Genomic DNA, 17,422 nt, shown 5'->3' on the forward strand with positions numbered 1-17,422 from the left:
AATACCAGGTAAAAGAACCATTAGATGTAGGTCCATTTTGGAAACGAAATAACAACTGGCAAAGAGGTCAGAGACTGAGCAAAAACCAGGCAAATCAAGCAGGGCATGTGGCAGGCTGGGTAACTCAATGGCGTGGCAGCAGGTCTTACAATGTTTCACAAAGCTGCCACAGATTTGGCGCTTCTAAGATCTTGGGGGTGGAGATAAACAGGAAAGTTTGAGGTGGTGTTAACATTTTGGGATGCTATCAAGAGCATATTCAAAAGACCCTTAAAGAAGAAGAGAAACAATAGAGGAAATCCAATAAAGCAAATTCTTATCAATGAATAAAATAAATGAGCAGGAATCAACAGCTATGGGGGAAATGGGTCCTCACTTTACTAGTTCACTGATTCATCAGATTTAGATAAATTCAAATCAGAAGCCACCTTTATTCCATGATTATAAAGGTGATGTAGGATGGAATGATGTAGTGATGCATTTGCATAACTAAAAATTGAAAAGTGCTTATAAACTATTTCTATTCTATAATGTGAAGTAAAAATAACTTTAGCTATAATAACTATACAGGTGCCACAATCAAAAGTCACACTGCAACTGTAGCAGAAAGCTTTAAATTGCTGGCTTCAGGGAAGTAGTTTCACGGTAGGAAGTCTGTGGCACATCTGCCATGAGACTCACACCCTTACTGGTTGCACAGAGAAAACGAGATGCTCCATTCAAAGCATTCTGAGTTAGGACTGGCAGCTGAGTTTGGTTAGGGTGCAGTACTAAGGCAATCAATCAAGGTCAAGGGTTCCATCCCTGTCTAGGTCAGTTAACGGCATCAAGAAAGTTCTGTTCCAGCGCCACAGACTAACTGCAGCCTGATCTTGTAAATCTTACAACTGAAAAAAATGTTGATGGTAGCAGTGACAAACCCATCCCTACTGCTAGAGCAAACTCCAAGCAGCTGAAGATAGAAGCCTATAGCATTCTAACCTATTCAGTACTTTAAATTAGGAACTGCCTACTCTAAAGAAATTGTCAATGGCTAGGGAAAAAACGCTGAAATTATACCTGCTAAACAGGAGTGAATTTAGATGTAGAAAACCTGGATCTGGGGCAGCTAAGTGGTCCAGTGGATGGAGCTCTAGCCTTGGAGTCAGGAGAACCTGATTTCAAAACTGGCTTTAGACACCTGATACTTACTAGCTGTGTGACCCTGGGTAAGTCACTTAACCCTGATTGCCTCACCAAAAAACAAAAAACAAACAAAAAACCCAACAAAACAAATAAAAACCAAAAACACACAAAAAAACCCAACCTGGATTTGAATCCTCACTATGTTACAGTGGGCAAGTCATTTAACCTTCAAGGTCTCAACTTCATTATTTTGAAATAAGGGAGTTAGACCAGATGACCTGTAAGTTCCTTCCAGCTCTGAACCTATGATCTCTACTTAGATAAGGGACTCAACGAAAAAGAAAAGGGCTAAAATTGTAGCTAAAAAGTGGTATTTTTACCTATATTTAGGGAAGGAAACTTGATTTAAAAAGCTAGCATCTCAGACTAAAACTTACACTAGTACAGTCTAATAACAGTTTCATATAACCTTCATTTCAGTTTAAATTTGGTGGTGAATATTAAATTGAACACACACACACTGTCAACTTATGGATAAAAATAAGAAATGTTACAATATTACAACCAGATGGTTTGCTGAGGAATGCAGAATAAATTAAAAGAAAAGCATGGATGAGGGCACTGGGTAACAGAGAGCTGAAAACCATGGGCAGTACAACATGTTGACGAAACAGCACACTATGAGCAGGTGTGTTTTTTCCCACTTGGTACCTGTCAGCAGTCTGTATGCTGGGCTGTAGTACAGGTATGAATTCCTGCTGCAGTAACCCCATGGGAGGGCTAGAAGGCCTTTAAAAAACAGCAAACAGCAGCATTCAAACACCCACACCGACTCACCCTGTACTGTAAAACACTCCAGAGAAAATATAAGAGAGAGCTGGAAGGAGACCATATGAGTGCTTTTTTTTAAACCTGCAATAACCACCTTAGTCCAGTCATGTGCTGAAGGGGACAGAAGGGAAGAAGCATCATCTACTTTCATGATGCCCACTGATCGTATGTTGTCCAGGTCTTATGTAGAATTTGACTTGAACTGAGTCTCAAGATAGGCATGGTGTCCAAAGAGAGCAGTAAGGAAACTGAGCATGATGAATTTGTAGTGGGAAATGAACTATACATTAAAAAAGTTAATTTTAAAATCCTATCCATCCTTATTTTTTCTCAACAACAGTCCAGACATATACCCTGAAAACTCTCTGGAATGCAATTATGTTGGGGTTTGGTTAGGAGATAATTCAATGTTGAGTGATCACATCATGACATACACAGTACAGTATATACCAATATTTCATGCTAGTTTGATCCAACTAAAAAAAGTACGGCAGACATTTAATATTAAAAAAAAAAACCAACCACTTCTCATTAAATATGTAAAAGCAAAACCTTTAAGCAGTGGGTTCTTAACTTGGGGTCTATGGACCCCCAAGGGATCCATCCATGAATTTGGATGGGGAAAAAAAAAATCACATCTCTATTTTCACTAGCCTGTAACTGAAATGTAACATTTCCTTCACTTATAAATGCAGGTAATAAACATTATTCTGAGGAGGGGTCCATAGGCTTCACTAGATTGCCAAAACAGGTTCCTTGACCCAAAAGGTTAAAAACCCCTGCTCTATGAAGATAAAGAATTTCTCTTTCTGTTTCTAGGAACCATGCCATGTTCCTTCGGTACTTCTCATTTCATCAACTTTCACCCTTTTTGGATGTACCACATTTGCAACAACTCTGACAAGCCGACAGCCAGGGAGGAGTGAACAAAATGTCCAAAGCTGGCCACAGCATAAAGCTTCCACAAGTGAATATTACAGATGCTATTCAGTCTATACTGACTACCCTATAACTTCTGAATGTAATGGAAGGAGGCAACTATACACTGGGTGTATGCATTTGTGGCCTAGATATTTCTGCAATTACTTCTTATCTATTCTCAAGGTTGGAGTTTTCCTCGTTTAGCTTAAAGGACCTGAGCCAGCTGGCTGTTTTCTGCAGAGGGTGCTCCTATTTCCATATTTTATTTCCCCAATTTTATAGAGAACCAACCTTAAAGACAGGCTACACAGTTTATTGCAGTTTTTTATTACCATCTTCTCGGTTCTTTTAATCACAGGATCTCAATTAGTTCTGCACTTTAAAATTATGTATTGTGTATTTTAATGGCTTACTACAAAGGGTGCAAGGCACTATAATAAACAACTTTCCTCTACATCTGGAATAGCTTTTTGAAATAACTTTATAATTCAGAGGAAGGCAATGTCCATTTTTACTCAGGTGTCTTTTGAGCTCCCCTTCTGTCCCCTGTTTGTCCTTCCACTATTGCAGTTTACGACTAGATACAGATTTTAGAATGACTCTAAGAACTACACAAAGTATATTAGGCAAATCCCATTAAGTAAAGTTCCCAGAAGAATTAGGCTAGTCCTGCCCAGACCTGCCTCCAGTTCTGATACCTTGCTGTTTAGCAGTTTTCAAGAGCTGAAACCAAGGCCTAGCTTGTAGGAGATGTTAGTTGCTCTTAAAATGAAGAATGGTGTCCTGGAAAGGATACTGGACCCGGCACCAGCAAATTTCTGGGTTTAAATTCCACTTCTGACATGTATTAGCTATGTGACCATAAGCAAGTATCTAATACCTTCTAAGCCTCACTTTCCTTATCTGTAAAATGGAGATAAAAATAACATGAACCTCACAGGTTTGTGGTAAGAATTAAACATGGAAATGCACAGAAAACACTTTATAAATCTTCAAAGTGCTATATAAATATTAGCTATCTCAATTATACTAACAGGCTAGGAGTAGAGATCCTTAACCTACCCTCATGATCCCTTGTGGATCTATCCTTTCTGGGTCTAACCCTGAGCCTCACTTCTCCCACTTTGTCCAGGGGACGTCTGCATTCTAGCACATCTCTCATGTCACTTTTTGTTCAGCTTGAATAAATCATCTGGTGGGGACAACATTTTGGTCAGTGCCTGGCTATTCCTCACACAAGATACTGCATCTCCCGGCTCAGGGCATTTTCTATGGTTGTCTCCCATCCCTGGAATGATTTCTTCTCACCTCTGCCTCCTGGAATTCTTGGCTTCCTTAAGCTTCCAGAAAAAATCATATTAAGAAAGCTTTTCCCGATCCTCTTTAATACCAGTGCCTTCCCTCTGAGATTATATCCAATTTATCTTGTTCACCACTTGTCTGTACACAAATGTTTGTGTGGTATTTCCCCCTATTAGACAGACTGTGTAGTCCTTGGGAGCAAGGACTGCCTTTGGACTTTCTTTGTATCCCTAGCACTTAGTACCTAGCAGACAGCAGACCCTTAATAAATGCTTGTTGACTTGACAAGGTTAAAGCAAATAGTTAAAATGAGGTTTCAGGATTCATTTTAGGTCTTTCTTTTTAGAAAAGCTATACTTCTGTCCCACCACTAATGATAATTAAACACTGTCTATATAAAGGAACTGTCCGTATAAATATTTGCTACTAACTAAACAAAGTTTGATTCTGCTAAATGACATCTTGACATCTATTTGTGCATGTAGCATCACAATCTGGAAAGGAAATCACAATGAAAAACCACACTGGTGGCTTCCTATCTCCCAAATCAAAACAACAGTTTTTATTTGTAAACAGTTGTCATTGGGAGACATTCTGCTGTCACTGAGAGGATCAGAGTCAAAAATCAAGTGCAGCGTCTATTTTACAATCTTAAAAAAAAAAACCCATGGGGAAGACACATATGCCTCTTTTAATTCTTACTAATTCTTTGTATCTTTAGTATCTTTCCTGTGGTCCCTAATAAATGTGGGGAAGGGAAAGGAGGCACAGATGCTGCTGGAAAGTTTGCCATCTTCCAAATTACTCAGCAGGCTTAGAGTTCCAGAGACAATATTCCTTTTCTACTCTCAATCACTGAGAAATTAAGAAAAGGAATCTAGGGTATAGGAAGTCCAGGGGGAAAGGGAGAAAAAGGAGGGGAAAAGTCTTGTCTTTCTGTTAACTGGGAACCCATTTATTCCATAGGGGAGAGGAAAAGAATCTTGACCACAGCCAAGGATTTAATCCTTTTTGATCTGTGTTAACTGAGGATTCATTTTCTTGAAGTGACCATAATACCGACCTTTGGGAAAAATGAAAACAAAAAATAGTAGAGAATGCAGAGCCCACAATTATTCAAACCAGAATTAGTACTGAGCTGCAGACGGAGGAAGTTCCGCGAGTTATTTAATGATCTTTCGGGTCACTGACTTGTGTGGCATAGGAAAAAAAAACAAAAACCAATCACCTTCTGGTTGGTCCTCTTCACATCAACAAACATTTATTAATTGAAGAGAATAAATTTCTAATAAGATTTTAGTTTGTCTAGGAGGTACTAGACAACTATTTTATTCTGTGTACATTAGAGCTAAGAGTACTTACACAGCACAGTGTCTGGCATATAATAGGACTTAATTCTAGTTTACTGAGTAAAACTTTCAAATCAAGTGCAATTTGTATATTTGACACAGCTAGCTACTCTTTGGGAGCTTTTGCCTCTCACAAAAAGGAGCAAAAATTTTTTCCCATTTAAAAAAAATGGAATGCTTCATTGGCCAAAAAGGAATTGAGGTGTGAATGGTGTTGGTGGCAAGAAGAGTCAAAAGATCTCGGTTTCAGTCCCAGCCTCTCTCCTTATTACCTGTCTTCGAACTTGAACAAGTCTCTTTTTCTCATGGGCCACTTGTAAAACAAGACTAGATGACATCTAAGGACCCTTTGAGCTCTAAAAGTCTATAATTCTATTAATTTTATAAATTTAAGGAAAAATAAAAGAAACTACAGATGAGACCTTTGCATAGTGAAAGCTCTCAAAAACGACAGAAGCAACACCATTGAAATAGTGAATATCATATTAGAAATATAGAGAAGGTCACTGTGAAAGCTTAAGCCTTTTAAAATGTCTTCCAAACCTAATTATGTTCATAGAAGCTGAGACTCAGGCCTGGACTTCTATCTTTTTGAAAAATATTAGAAATATATTATTGTAAACATTATTTCCCACAAATACACACAAAAAAATCAAGCAAATGACCAAAAAGCAGTTATTTTTTACACAAAACCTTATAACAGCTAGAAAGGGTTAAATTTTAAAGTAGGATTAAGATCACTTACTTGATTAGCATTCCTTGATTGGGCAGTAATTCCAAATGGATTTTTCCACCTTCCTGGGTCCTCAAATAGGCAAATTCCTCCAGCATGTCTATATCTGTAGGCCTAGGTTCAGGATTCACCACCAAACTTTGCATATGATACAAGTAATAATAAATTAGCTCTCTAAGTAGCTAATGAATAAAGAAATACTGTACCTTTGAGCTAGAAATGACAAGGCCAAAGCCAAAGGACACTGGAATAACCTTTCCATATATGTAATAATTAACAGCTTATCTACCCGATCTCTTTAGTAGTGGACTAACCTTTTCCACTATTCTAAAACTTCTCAAACAGAAGAATTTGCCTCCTATGTTACTGAAGAGAGGCTGTTACACATTTCTTCCCCCCTCAACTGGTATCTAAAAGATCATTTATTCTCTTAACGTTCATAACACTCTCTGAAGAGGTAGTGATTCTCATGCTACCTCCTGACAGAGAGGTGATAGATTCAGGGTGCATGATTAAACATACATTTTTCTGGATATGGCCAATGAAGAAATTTATTTTGCTTGACTGTGCTTATTTGTTAAAAGGTTCTTTCTCCACCTCCCATAGAGAGGGGGTGTGTAGGAAGGAGAGAGAAAATTGAATTCTGTTATTGAAAAAATAAAAACTTAAAAAAAAAAGGCACAGTATTTTTTACGAAGTCCATCCCTTCTACTTCCCTCTGGAAATCTGTATCATCAATTATTCTCTTTTTCTATCATCCTCTCTTTATCCCTGACACCTAAAAATATACAGGTCTCCTCTGCTCTTAAAACAAATTTCACTTGACCCCTGAAGTTGGGGCCAGGTTGTACAGGGCTTCGAAAGCTAAACAGAGGAGTTTATATTTGATCCTGGATGCAACAGGAAGCCAATCATGGTGCTGAGCAGGGAAGTGCCAAGGTCAGCTCTATGTTTAAGGAAAAATCACTTTGGCAGCAGTGTACAGGATGGATTGGAGTGGGGAGAGACTTGAGAGGCAGGGGGAACAGTTAACAGGACATTGCAATAATAATAAGTGAGATGGGGCAGCTAAGTGGTGAAGTGGATAGGGCACCGGCCCCGAAGTCAGGAGGACCTGAGTTCAAATCCAACCTCAGACCAAACACTTGACACCTACTAGCTGTGTGACCCTGGGCAAGTCACTCAACCCCAACTGCCTTTAAAAAAAAATAATAGTATAAGTGAGAGGTGATGAGGACCTGAACTAAGGCAGTAGATGTGTAATTGGAAGGAAATGGTCTGATTTGAGAAACATTGCAGACTTACAAATGGCAAGATCTGGCAACTGTGAATTTATGAGGAAAGAAGAATTGAGGATAATGTTGACGTTATGAACTTGGGAGACTGTAAAGATGGTGATACCTTTAATAGAAAAAGGGAAATTTGGAAGAGGTGAGGGCTGAGGGGGAAGCTAATGAGTTGTTTTGTTCATGTTTAGTTTGAAATGTCTGATAGGCAGTTGATAATGTGAAACTCAAGCTCAGGGGAGAGACTGAGGCTGGATATGGAGAAATGAGTCATCTGCATAGAGATGATGATTAAACCAATGGGAACTGATGAAGTTACTAAGAGGGAGAAGTGGATCTGGGCAAAACTTTGGGAAGCAGCCTTCATTAAGGGGAGTGATCTGGACTTTGAGACAGCAAAGGAGACTGAGAAGGCATCTTCAAACAGGCAAGAGAAACCAGGAGAGAGCAGTATCACAAAAATCAACAGATGAGAGAGTAACCAGGAAGAGAGTGCTTAACAGCATTAAATGTTGAAGCAGACAGATCAACTGAGGAAAGACCATCACATTTGGCAATTAAGAAACCACTGGTTGCTTTATAGAAGTGTGTGCCTACCACACAGCAGACGCTTAGTGAATGCTTGCTGCGTGAATGCACAAATTAACTCAATTTAAAAAAGCTCACAAATAACAATAAACATGTAAAAAACGCAGCTTCTGTTAAAGAAAGGAATGATGAGTAGCTTAACAGCATCTTTTAGGGGATGGATACTCCGTGTTAGGAATGGGTACTATTGGGCACAACAGTTAATCACATTTCAAGGGATAGTCAACATCCTAGCAAATGACAAAACTGGCATATTGTGGCTAGATACAAGGAAGAGAGCCACCCCTTGATTAAAAGCAGTTACTGTGAAGAGCATGGGCTGGCTGTAGTGCATGCACTCACAGACTTCACATCCTGGCATGTGAGTGAGGAGTACTGATGCTTCTTATTAAAAGATGACCTTTGGACCACTGCTCTGACATCCTTTACTCCTTCTTTCACATCCTACACTTTCCTGCTTTTGTGCACACTGTTCTTTAAGCCTTTAATGCTTTCCTTTTTATCTCTACTTCACAAGTTCCTATGTATCCTTTAAAACCCAGCTCACCTGACACTTCTTCTATGTAATGTAGCCTTTCCCGTTGCCCCATAAATAATCTTTCCTTTCTTGATCATCTAACACCTCTTTTATGTAATGATCATATTTTGTTTTGTATTACAGTTACATTAATGTGTCATTTCCTACAATGGACTGTAAGCTCCATGAGAGCAGGGACCACGTTTTTATTCACCTCTGTATCTTCCCTATTAGTCAACTGGCTGTGCTGAAGAAAACAGGTTTCAAACTAGAAAACTGCCAGCATCATCTGAACCAGATTAAAATGTAACTGAGATATATGTTTAACAAAATTTGTGTTAATTTGTGGTTTTCTAAGTTAATATGTGGCCTGCAGAGATCAGTTTCTATTTGAGTTTGACACTATTGCTCTAGAGCAGCTTAATAAATGTTGATGATAAGACAATCTTTTTCACATTGTTGTCCTATTTTCTCTATTCTTCTTTAGTGATGGTGTTCCAAAAGGGATTAATGAGAATGAGGTATAAAACTAATTTTTAAAAATTCAGTGCTAAATAAAATACACAATACAAAAGTCATTCTTGAAACAGAATCTGAAAATTGGCAGAGCAGGCTCCTTAGTATGAAAAAAGGATACTTGTAACATAGTTGAAAAAATTCTCATACTGAAAGTTGCCTTGCTGACAAATTTTATTGACAGCTTTCAAAAACAGGTTTTCTCCACGTGGCCACTCTTGCTGAAGCAACACGATTACATGCCCCAATGCCATATCATCCCTGTTATCCGTGAAAGCTCTTAACTGTAAGACAAGGATTTATGCCAAGCAAAAAAAAGAAAAAAAGTATATGAAAAGTCATTTAAAAAAATACCATCTTAATGTACCCTTGTTTCATACTATAAACTCTATGATAAAAAGATAACTACAGAGTTATCTGGGAACAAAGCAGTATACTCCCACTTACTGGATGAGTTGAACAGAATCCACTTGTTAAGGTGCATACTCTGAGACCACAACCTTTAACTTTCCATTCCCACAGAAAAAACTCTCTAGAGGGCTCCCCATAAGGACATTAAAGCAGAGGCTTTGTCTTGTTATACAAGGTCTCCAGAGATTGTCAAAGGGAGAAAAATCCACAAAATCCACTAAAAACAACAACCTATTCTAAAACAAATCAATAATAATCACTCTATTTCATCTAAGGAAAAAAAGAACCAAAAACATGATGCATGTTGTTTCATCTCTAGCTCATCCACATAAATGCAGATATAGTACAGGGCCATGACTCACTGACAGTAGTCCACGCAGGCTTTCAAAAAAAAAATCTACCTTTATATTACAGAATTGATGTTTAGAAACCATGCAGGAAGTTTCTGCTAAGAAGTCAGTTTGTCAATCAGTAAACATGTATTAAGTGCCTATTAAGTTCCAGGCTCTGTGCTAAGGGCTGGGGACACAAAAAGAGGCAAAAGACAGTCCTACCTTCAAGAAGCTCATAGTCTAATGGAAATAGATTCTCTCTCTCAATCTAAAGAAGCATGAAATTATAATCTGAATGTCTGAACTAGAAGGGGCTTAATGGTATCCTGTCTAGCCCCCTTCTCACTAAGATGAAGAAAATGTGGTCCTGAGAAGTAAAGTGATTAGCTCAAACTGAGAAAGTATCAACAGCAGCAGAACTGAAACTTAACTCCAGGACTCCCAACCAGCCTAAGAACGGCAGCAGGCCCTTCCCCACTGAGGCTGCTCCTCCAAATTTAGAGCAATTACCATATATGATGTTGCCTTTGAAGACCATCACCTCAACTGATTGGAGCATTAAATTTTTTTTTTGCCCCTCCTTTTTTTTTTTTTTGTGAGGCAATTGGGGTTAAGTGACTTGCCCAGGGTCACACAGCTAATTAGTGTCAAGTGTCTGAGGCCACATTTGAACTCAGGTCCTCCTGACTCCAAGGACAGAGCTCTAACAACTGTGCCACCTAGCTGCCCCTCATTAAATTATTATTAACCTGGGTAATTCCCATGAATACTTGAAGCCCCTGAAAGCTCTGGACTGCAGCCTTTGCTCTAGAGCTAGCCTTACCATTAAACTGCCACTGAACATGTAATAGAAACTCTGGCTCTGTTATTCACTGCTTAGGCCAAGTCACTTATCCCTGATAGATCTGCACCTTCTTACTTTAGAGACGAAGGATTCAGAATAGATGATCTTTAAGGTTTCTAACAGATACAGCACTCTGGTATCTAAACAAATAACATTGGGAAGGGACCCCCTCCCTCCCCACCGCCAGCAAATTATGATGTGAAAAGTACATCTTTTATTTCTAAATTTTAACATTTTAAAAGTAACATGCAAAGACTGAGACATTTTTTGGACATGGCCAACGTGGGGATTTGTTTTGCTTGACTATACAGATTTATAACAGGGAGTTTTGTTTTTCTTGTTTTCTCAATATGAAGTGGAAAATGGGAGGAGACAATGCAAACTTGAAAATAAAATTAACTTGATTTTTAGAAAAATATTACTATCCACAAAAAAATCTTTCTTTGGAAGAATATTATTTCTTCCTTAGAGAAATGTTCTTCTTTAAAAGGTACATAATGGAATAAAACACACATATAATTAAATGTTATAGAATGTATTTGTTCCACTGACTTAAAAAAATAAAAAATTTTTAAATATTATAAAGTATTTTAAATTAAGCAAGAATCCCAATGAATATCTTTAGGCTTACCTTAAAACAGGCTAACATTAAATGGAGGCAATAAGGCATAATAGCCTTATTAGTACAAGGCAGAAGTTTCAAATCTGATCCTAAAAAAAAATACATTTGTTAGCTTAAAGAAAGGAAACTTTATGATGCAAATATTTAAGATGTTTTCAATCAAAAAGATGACAGAAGTCACAATTTTAAGGACATACAGCTCTTGACTATCAATGATCAATAGGAGACTGATAACTGAACTCCAATTCAAAAGCCAACCTTGGTCCTATCTAAGCCTTTTAAAAGGTGTATAGTTTTAAATTAAAAAAAATTTTTTTACAAGTAGCAAAAAATAGTTTTATTTCCTTTTCTCCCCAGTCCCAAATTCTGCTGGAATCACAAATGAGCTAGCTACATGGCATGCCAAAGTAGGAAGGATGAAGCAACAATAAAAAGTCAGCCTAAGAGTTAGCCTATGTTTTACATCCAGCAGTATACATTCAATATAAATAACATGTTCAAGTACTTTTAGAACATACAGACTTTTTTTTGGGTAGGGCTTCTTAAAAAAAATGAAATTTTTATTGATATTTTATGTTTCACCACCAGTATCTCATATATGTAACCTTGCCCCACCTCCTCTCAGAAAGCCATGTCATAAGACATAGTATTTTCCAGAGAGGGAAAAAAAGTCTCAAAACATACACAATGTGTTACATCTGTGGACCTCCCACCTCCACAGAGAGTTAAGTTGGGGATGTCCTCTCATATTTCATTTGAATCCCACTTAATCTGTATACTTTTGCCACATGTACTTGTGAATTTCTAGTGTGTCATTGTTCTTTCCATTTGCAATGTTGTAGTTGCTGGCTCTCCTTACTTCATTGTGCATCGGTTCATATAGATCTTCCCATGTTTCTCTGTATTCATCACATATCATTTCTAACAGCACAAGAATACATTCCATTACTTTCTTGTACCACAATTTGTTTAGCCACTCCCCAACTGATGGGCATCAACTCTGTTTTCAGTACTTAGCTATCACAAAAAGTGCTGCTATAAATATTTTGGAGTATATGGATACTTTTCCCCCCTTTAAATCAATAGTTTCCCTGGGGATAAGCCCAGTAATGGAATCTTGAGCTTAATGGGTATGGACATTTTATTCACTCTATTTGCATAATTTTAAATTGCTTTCCAAAATGGTTATACTTCTTCATAGCTCTACCAGCAATATACTATTTTTCCACAACCCCTCCAACGTTGACTATTGCCATTTTTGCCAATTTGCAGAGTGTAAGGTAAAACCTCAGGGATCTTTTGATTTGTATGTCTTATTATTAGTGATTTGACACATCTTTTCTTGTGGTTGAGAATACTTTGTAATTCTTTTGAGAACTGTTTATTCATATCCTTCGACCATTTATCTACTAGGGAGTGGCTATTAGTCTTATATAAAAAGATATCTATTAACTGTTTATATATCTTAGATATTAAACTCTTACCAAAAAAATCTGATACAAAGATTATTTTCCATTTGACCACTTCTCTTCTTATCCTAAATGCATTAATGTGCCTATGCAGCTTTTCAGTTCAAATTCCCTCTTCTGCTGTAAACACTGTATCATGCTCCTTCCATTACTTTATATGAATCTTTTTTTTAAGGTGGTCACATTTTCAATGGCTTCCTTCTCCTGATTCTGATCCCCTCTTCTTTTCTGATACCCCTTTCCCTTTAGGATTTTGTTTATTAGTTTCCCTTTTCTCTCCTGATTTTATGTATGTCCCCTGCCCGCCACCTTTTCCTTTTAGTAGACATCCCCTTCTACTCCTCCCCTTTAGCTAGTCCTGTTTCTAAGATTTTAAATTTCATTTTTTGCACCCTTGTCCAAAAAAGGATTTCTCTCACTCTTTTCATTAACCATCTTCCCTTGCTCTTTACTCTGTTATTTATTTTTTAGGCAATTGGAGTTAAGTGACTTGCCCAGGGTCACACAGCTAGTAAGTGTCAAGTGTTTGGTTTGAGGTTGGATTTGAACTCAGGTCCTCCTGACTTCAGGGCCGGTGCTCTATCCTCTGCACCACCTAGCTGCTCCCCCTGCTCTTTACTCTAGACCCTTGTTCTCTGACTCATGACCAATCTGGTCTTTCTCACACAATCAAAATGTCCAAAATATCCATTCTAGGTTCTCCCCTCTAGGTGCTTTTCCCACTACTTATAGGGCTTGTCCCATGGATTTCTCTTTTCCATTGTTCCTCATCCTCAGAACAATGCCAATTACTGAAGATATCAGAGAGGACACTGATCTACAGTAGGGTCCATGCCCCATCACGGATCTATACCTTATCATACTGTCCCTTTTTTCTACATTTGCTTGGAAACCTCCTCCCTGTGTCCATGCTGTCCCACCCTTCCAGGGGATCCAACTCCCCCATGACCAGGACAAGCAGACTTTTCAAACACCAAATTCCCCAGGTCTGATCCAGCATAAAGTCTTCATCTCCCTTTGCTAACCCTTTCTCTCTCTCTCTCTCTCTCTCTCTCTCTCTCTTTTAAAATAGTATTTTATTTTTTCCACTTATGTGTAAAGACAATTTTTAACATTCATTTTTAATAAAAATTTGAGTTCAAAATTTTCTTCCTCTCTCCCTACGTTCCCTCTTCCTTAAGATGGTAAGCAATATGATATGTTATACATGTGCAATCATATAAAACCTATTTCCATATTTGTCATGTTGTAGAAGAAGAAATAGTTTGCAAAACGATAATAAAAAAAATAAAGTGAAAATAGTATGCTTTGATCTGCATTCAGACTCTCTCAGTTCTTTCTCTGGATGTGGATAGCATTTTCCATCATGAGTCTTTTGGAATTGTCTTGGATCACTGTATTGCTGGGGAGAGCTAAGCCAATTATAGTGGATCATCACACAATGTTGCTGTTACTGTGTACAGTGTTCTGGTTCTGCTCACTTCACTCGGCATCAGTTCGCACAAGTCTTTCTAGGTTTTTCTGAAACCTGCTTGATCATCATTTCTTATAGCACAATAGTATTCTATTACATTTATGTATCACAACTTGCTCAGCCATTCTCCAATTGATGGATATCCCCCAAATTTCCAACTCTTTGCTGCCGCAAAAAGGACTGCCACAAATATTTTTGTACATGTGGGTCTTTTTCCCTTTTTTATGATCTTTTTGGGATATAGACCTAGTTGTGGTATTGCTGCATCAAAGGGTATGCACAATTTTATAGCCCTTCAGGCATAGTTCCAAACTGCTTTCCAGAATGGTCAGATTGATTCACATCTCCACTACTGCATTAGTGACTGACCATCTCACCTCATTCATAGGAGCATTTATTAGTGGAACCTCCTCCAAAGTAAGGTCTTTTTCCTTTCCTACCTTTTCAATCTTTCCCACCCCTCCTCTTCATCCAGTCCTTTGTAAGCTCTTTTCTTTTTGAGAGCACATAGGTCATCTTTCCCTCACTGCTAGCCTCCAAACTGGCCTTGGCGTATCATTTACTCCTCTCTCCCTGTTCTCCTCTCCCCCTTTATGTACCCTCCCATGTTGAAATATAGTTTCACAAAAAAAAGCACTGATTTCCCTGTAAGCAGTGTGTTGATAGGTTCTGCCCATAATACTCCCTATCCACCTCTTCACTGTTAACTCCACCAGATTTCTTTCCAACTCTTCTTTTATCCCACATATAGACTTTCTAGATGATTTTTTTTTATCTAGGTAGCACAGTAGATTGAGTATTAGATATGTAGTCAGGAAGAACTGAATTCAAATCTTACCTCATATTAGTTGTGTGACCCTAGGAAATCCTGGCTCAGTTTCCTCATTTGTAAAATGGGGAATAATAATAATGATAGCACCTACTTCTCAGGGTTACTATGAGGATAAAATGAGATAATATTTGTAGAGTGATTTGCAAACCTATAAATGCTACCTATTATTATTTTAGCTATTATTAATAGGATAGTGGTTACCAGGGGAAGCATAACATGGATCATCTATAACCCTAGTTATCAAGGCCCTTGGACTTTACAGAGAAATACAGTCATACTCATTTAGTAGGCCTCAGAAATATATATACAGTATGGAAGCTCACTGGCATAAGTACTACACGTGTAAAATAGCCTTCCAAATACCATCCTTATTATTTCATGTGTTCAAAGCAATCACAAACTTTAAGAAGTGTCCATGGGGGGTGGTGTTGGTGTTGTCAGATCTGTGATTTCATTGGTAAAAACTCCTTATGAGGAAACTCCCCCTCAAGAATGGAGTTGTCAATGCAGATCAGCAGCATGGCTGCAATTTGTAATTTTAGAGAGTTGCTTCAAACACACAGAAAGTCACAGAGCTAGTAAATGTCAAAGGTGGAACTTGAAGTCAGTTCTTTCTGACACTAAGAATGGTCCTTTATCCACCATGCAACACTACCTCTCTCTTTTCAGAGAGGTATGGCATGACAGACAGAGTCCAGAAAACCTGGGTTCAAATCCTACCTCTGACACATAGTAGCTATGAGAGCTTGGGCACTTAACCTTCATATGCCTCTAGTAACTTACTAGGACTTACTTACTAAGTCACAGATGAGTTGTAAGCTGTAAAAAAAATTAAGGCAATTTAAATACACAAAACTGTGAAGCTTGTAGGACTAATAATAATGTTATTTTACTAATAAATGTTAAAAAGTATTCTTAATTCCCTTGAGACCTAAAATTAAACAAAAATAAAATCCAAACTTAATTTTTCAACCTTACCTTTTCTAAACTTGGATTTTACTTTAGAAGGCTCCTCATGAGGTTTTCCTCCATCTTGAATGGGAAGTACCATGTAGCACATAAGATCCAGAATTTTTTCACATGTCAACTAAATAGCAAAAAAAGTGTCAAAAGTAAACATATTTACATAAATGTGTCTACATATATAGTCACATGTAAATACATGCATATATATTAATCTGAAGCTGTCCTAAAAAAAGACTCAAATTACATATTAGCAGTGCACAAATCAAGGGAAATACAGGGCAAAAAATGTGTATCTGAAGGCTTTCGCCCCACCCCATAATAAATGTGTATTCTTTTTATGGGATTATCACATTGTTTATGAGGAAACTAAGACTAAAATTAAATCAGTCTAGTTTTCCTCTTTGAGGGAACAACATCTATCCTTTTGAGTAACAATGCCAAAACATAAAAATATATAAGCCAAGACACCAGCAAGTGTTTACTGACTGTTTGATACGTAGGTAAGATTGTACTATTCAAAGATATGTAAGTCAAAAAACTTTCACATTTCTATAGCAATCTAATAAGATTTTACAAGTATTTTTCTCACAATGATTTAATGAGGTAGGCATTTATTCATAAAAGATATAGCAGGAACCATATGTGCTCTAGGAATTCAGCAAAGGAGAATCCAGTACACACTAAAATTGAAGAGCAACATTCCATGGAAGGGACGAGATGCGAAATAGCCTTTTGAAGGGTGGATAGGATTTAGACAGGAAAAATATCTGCTTGGTTTCCCAACCTCAAGTCTCTTCCTACTCCAGTCTACAACCCTCCACTTAGATATCAAATTAATCTTTCTAAAGTGCAGGTCTGACTATGTCACCCCTCCCACTCAATACATTCTAGCAGCTCCCTGCCGCATGCAGGATCAAATATAAAACTCCTCGTCTGTCATTCTAAGTCCTTTACAATCTGGCCCCCTCCTGCCTTTCCAGTCTCCTTATACCTTACTTGCACCATCCCATCCCCTCATGTACTCAGTGATTCAGCAATACTGACCTCTTCCTTCCCTCCTTCCTTCTTAGTAAGTGGCAAAGGCAGGATTCAAACCTAGACTCCATGACACAAAATCCAGTGCCATTTTTACTACACAATGGTGCCTCTCTAATAAGGACAATCACCTGATTCAATTCAACTCCAAGTTTTAGCAAACACCTATTATTATTGTTGTTGTTGTTAATGATAATAATAATAATAGCTGATATTTATATAGCATTTACTGTGTGCCAGGCACTATGCTAACTGCTTTACAATGATTA

The 17,422-nt window shown here is 37.8% G+C and overlaps 1 protein-coding gene across 8 annotated transcripts in view; it reads right to left on the minus strand.

Annotated features, from left to right (window-relative positions):
• Nucleotides 1-17,422, minus strand: part of INTS10 (integrator complex subunit 10) — a 48,999-nt gene that overhangs the window by 6,850 nt on the left and 24,727 nt on the right. For 3 of the 8 annotated variants that reach the window (XM_078149611.1, XM_078149610.1, XM_020969554.2), the window contains exons 13-17: nucleotides 16,131-16,239; nucleotides 11,387-11,466; nucleotides 9,290-9,452; nucleotides 6,274-6,367; nucleotides 975-1,914 (exon numbers count right to left, since the gene is read on the minus strand). In XM_078149611.1, the coding sequence (XP_078005737.1) occupies nucleotides 1,626-1,914; nucleotides 6,274-6,367; nucleotides 9,290-9,452; nucleotides 11,387-11,466; nucleotides 16,131-16,239 (735 nt within the window). In that variant the 3' untranslated portion in view covers nucleotides 975-1,625. Of the gene's footprint in view, nucleotides 1-974; nucleotides 1,915-6,273; nucleotides 6,368-9,289; nucleotides 9,453-11,386; nucleotides 11,467-16,130; nucleotides 16,240-17,422 lie in introns of those variants that run through there. The other 5 variants (XR_002321170.2, XM_020969553.2, XM_020969551.2 and 2 more) reach the window with 2 other exon arrangements.

Source organism: Phascolarctos cinereus, unplaced genomic scaffold, assembly GCF_003287225.1.
Source record: "Phascolarctos cinereus isolate Bilbo 61053 unplaced genomic scaffold, phaCin_HiC Scaffold_2;HRSCAF=192, whole genome shotgun sequence".
In the NCBI taxonomy this organism is placed as follows: Eukaryota; Metazoa; Chordata; class Mammalia; order Diprotodontia; family Phascolarctidae; genus Phascolarctos; species Phascolarctos cinereus.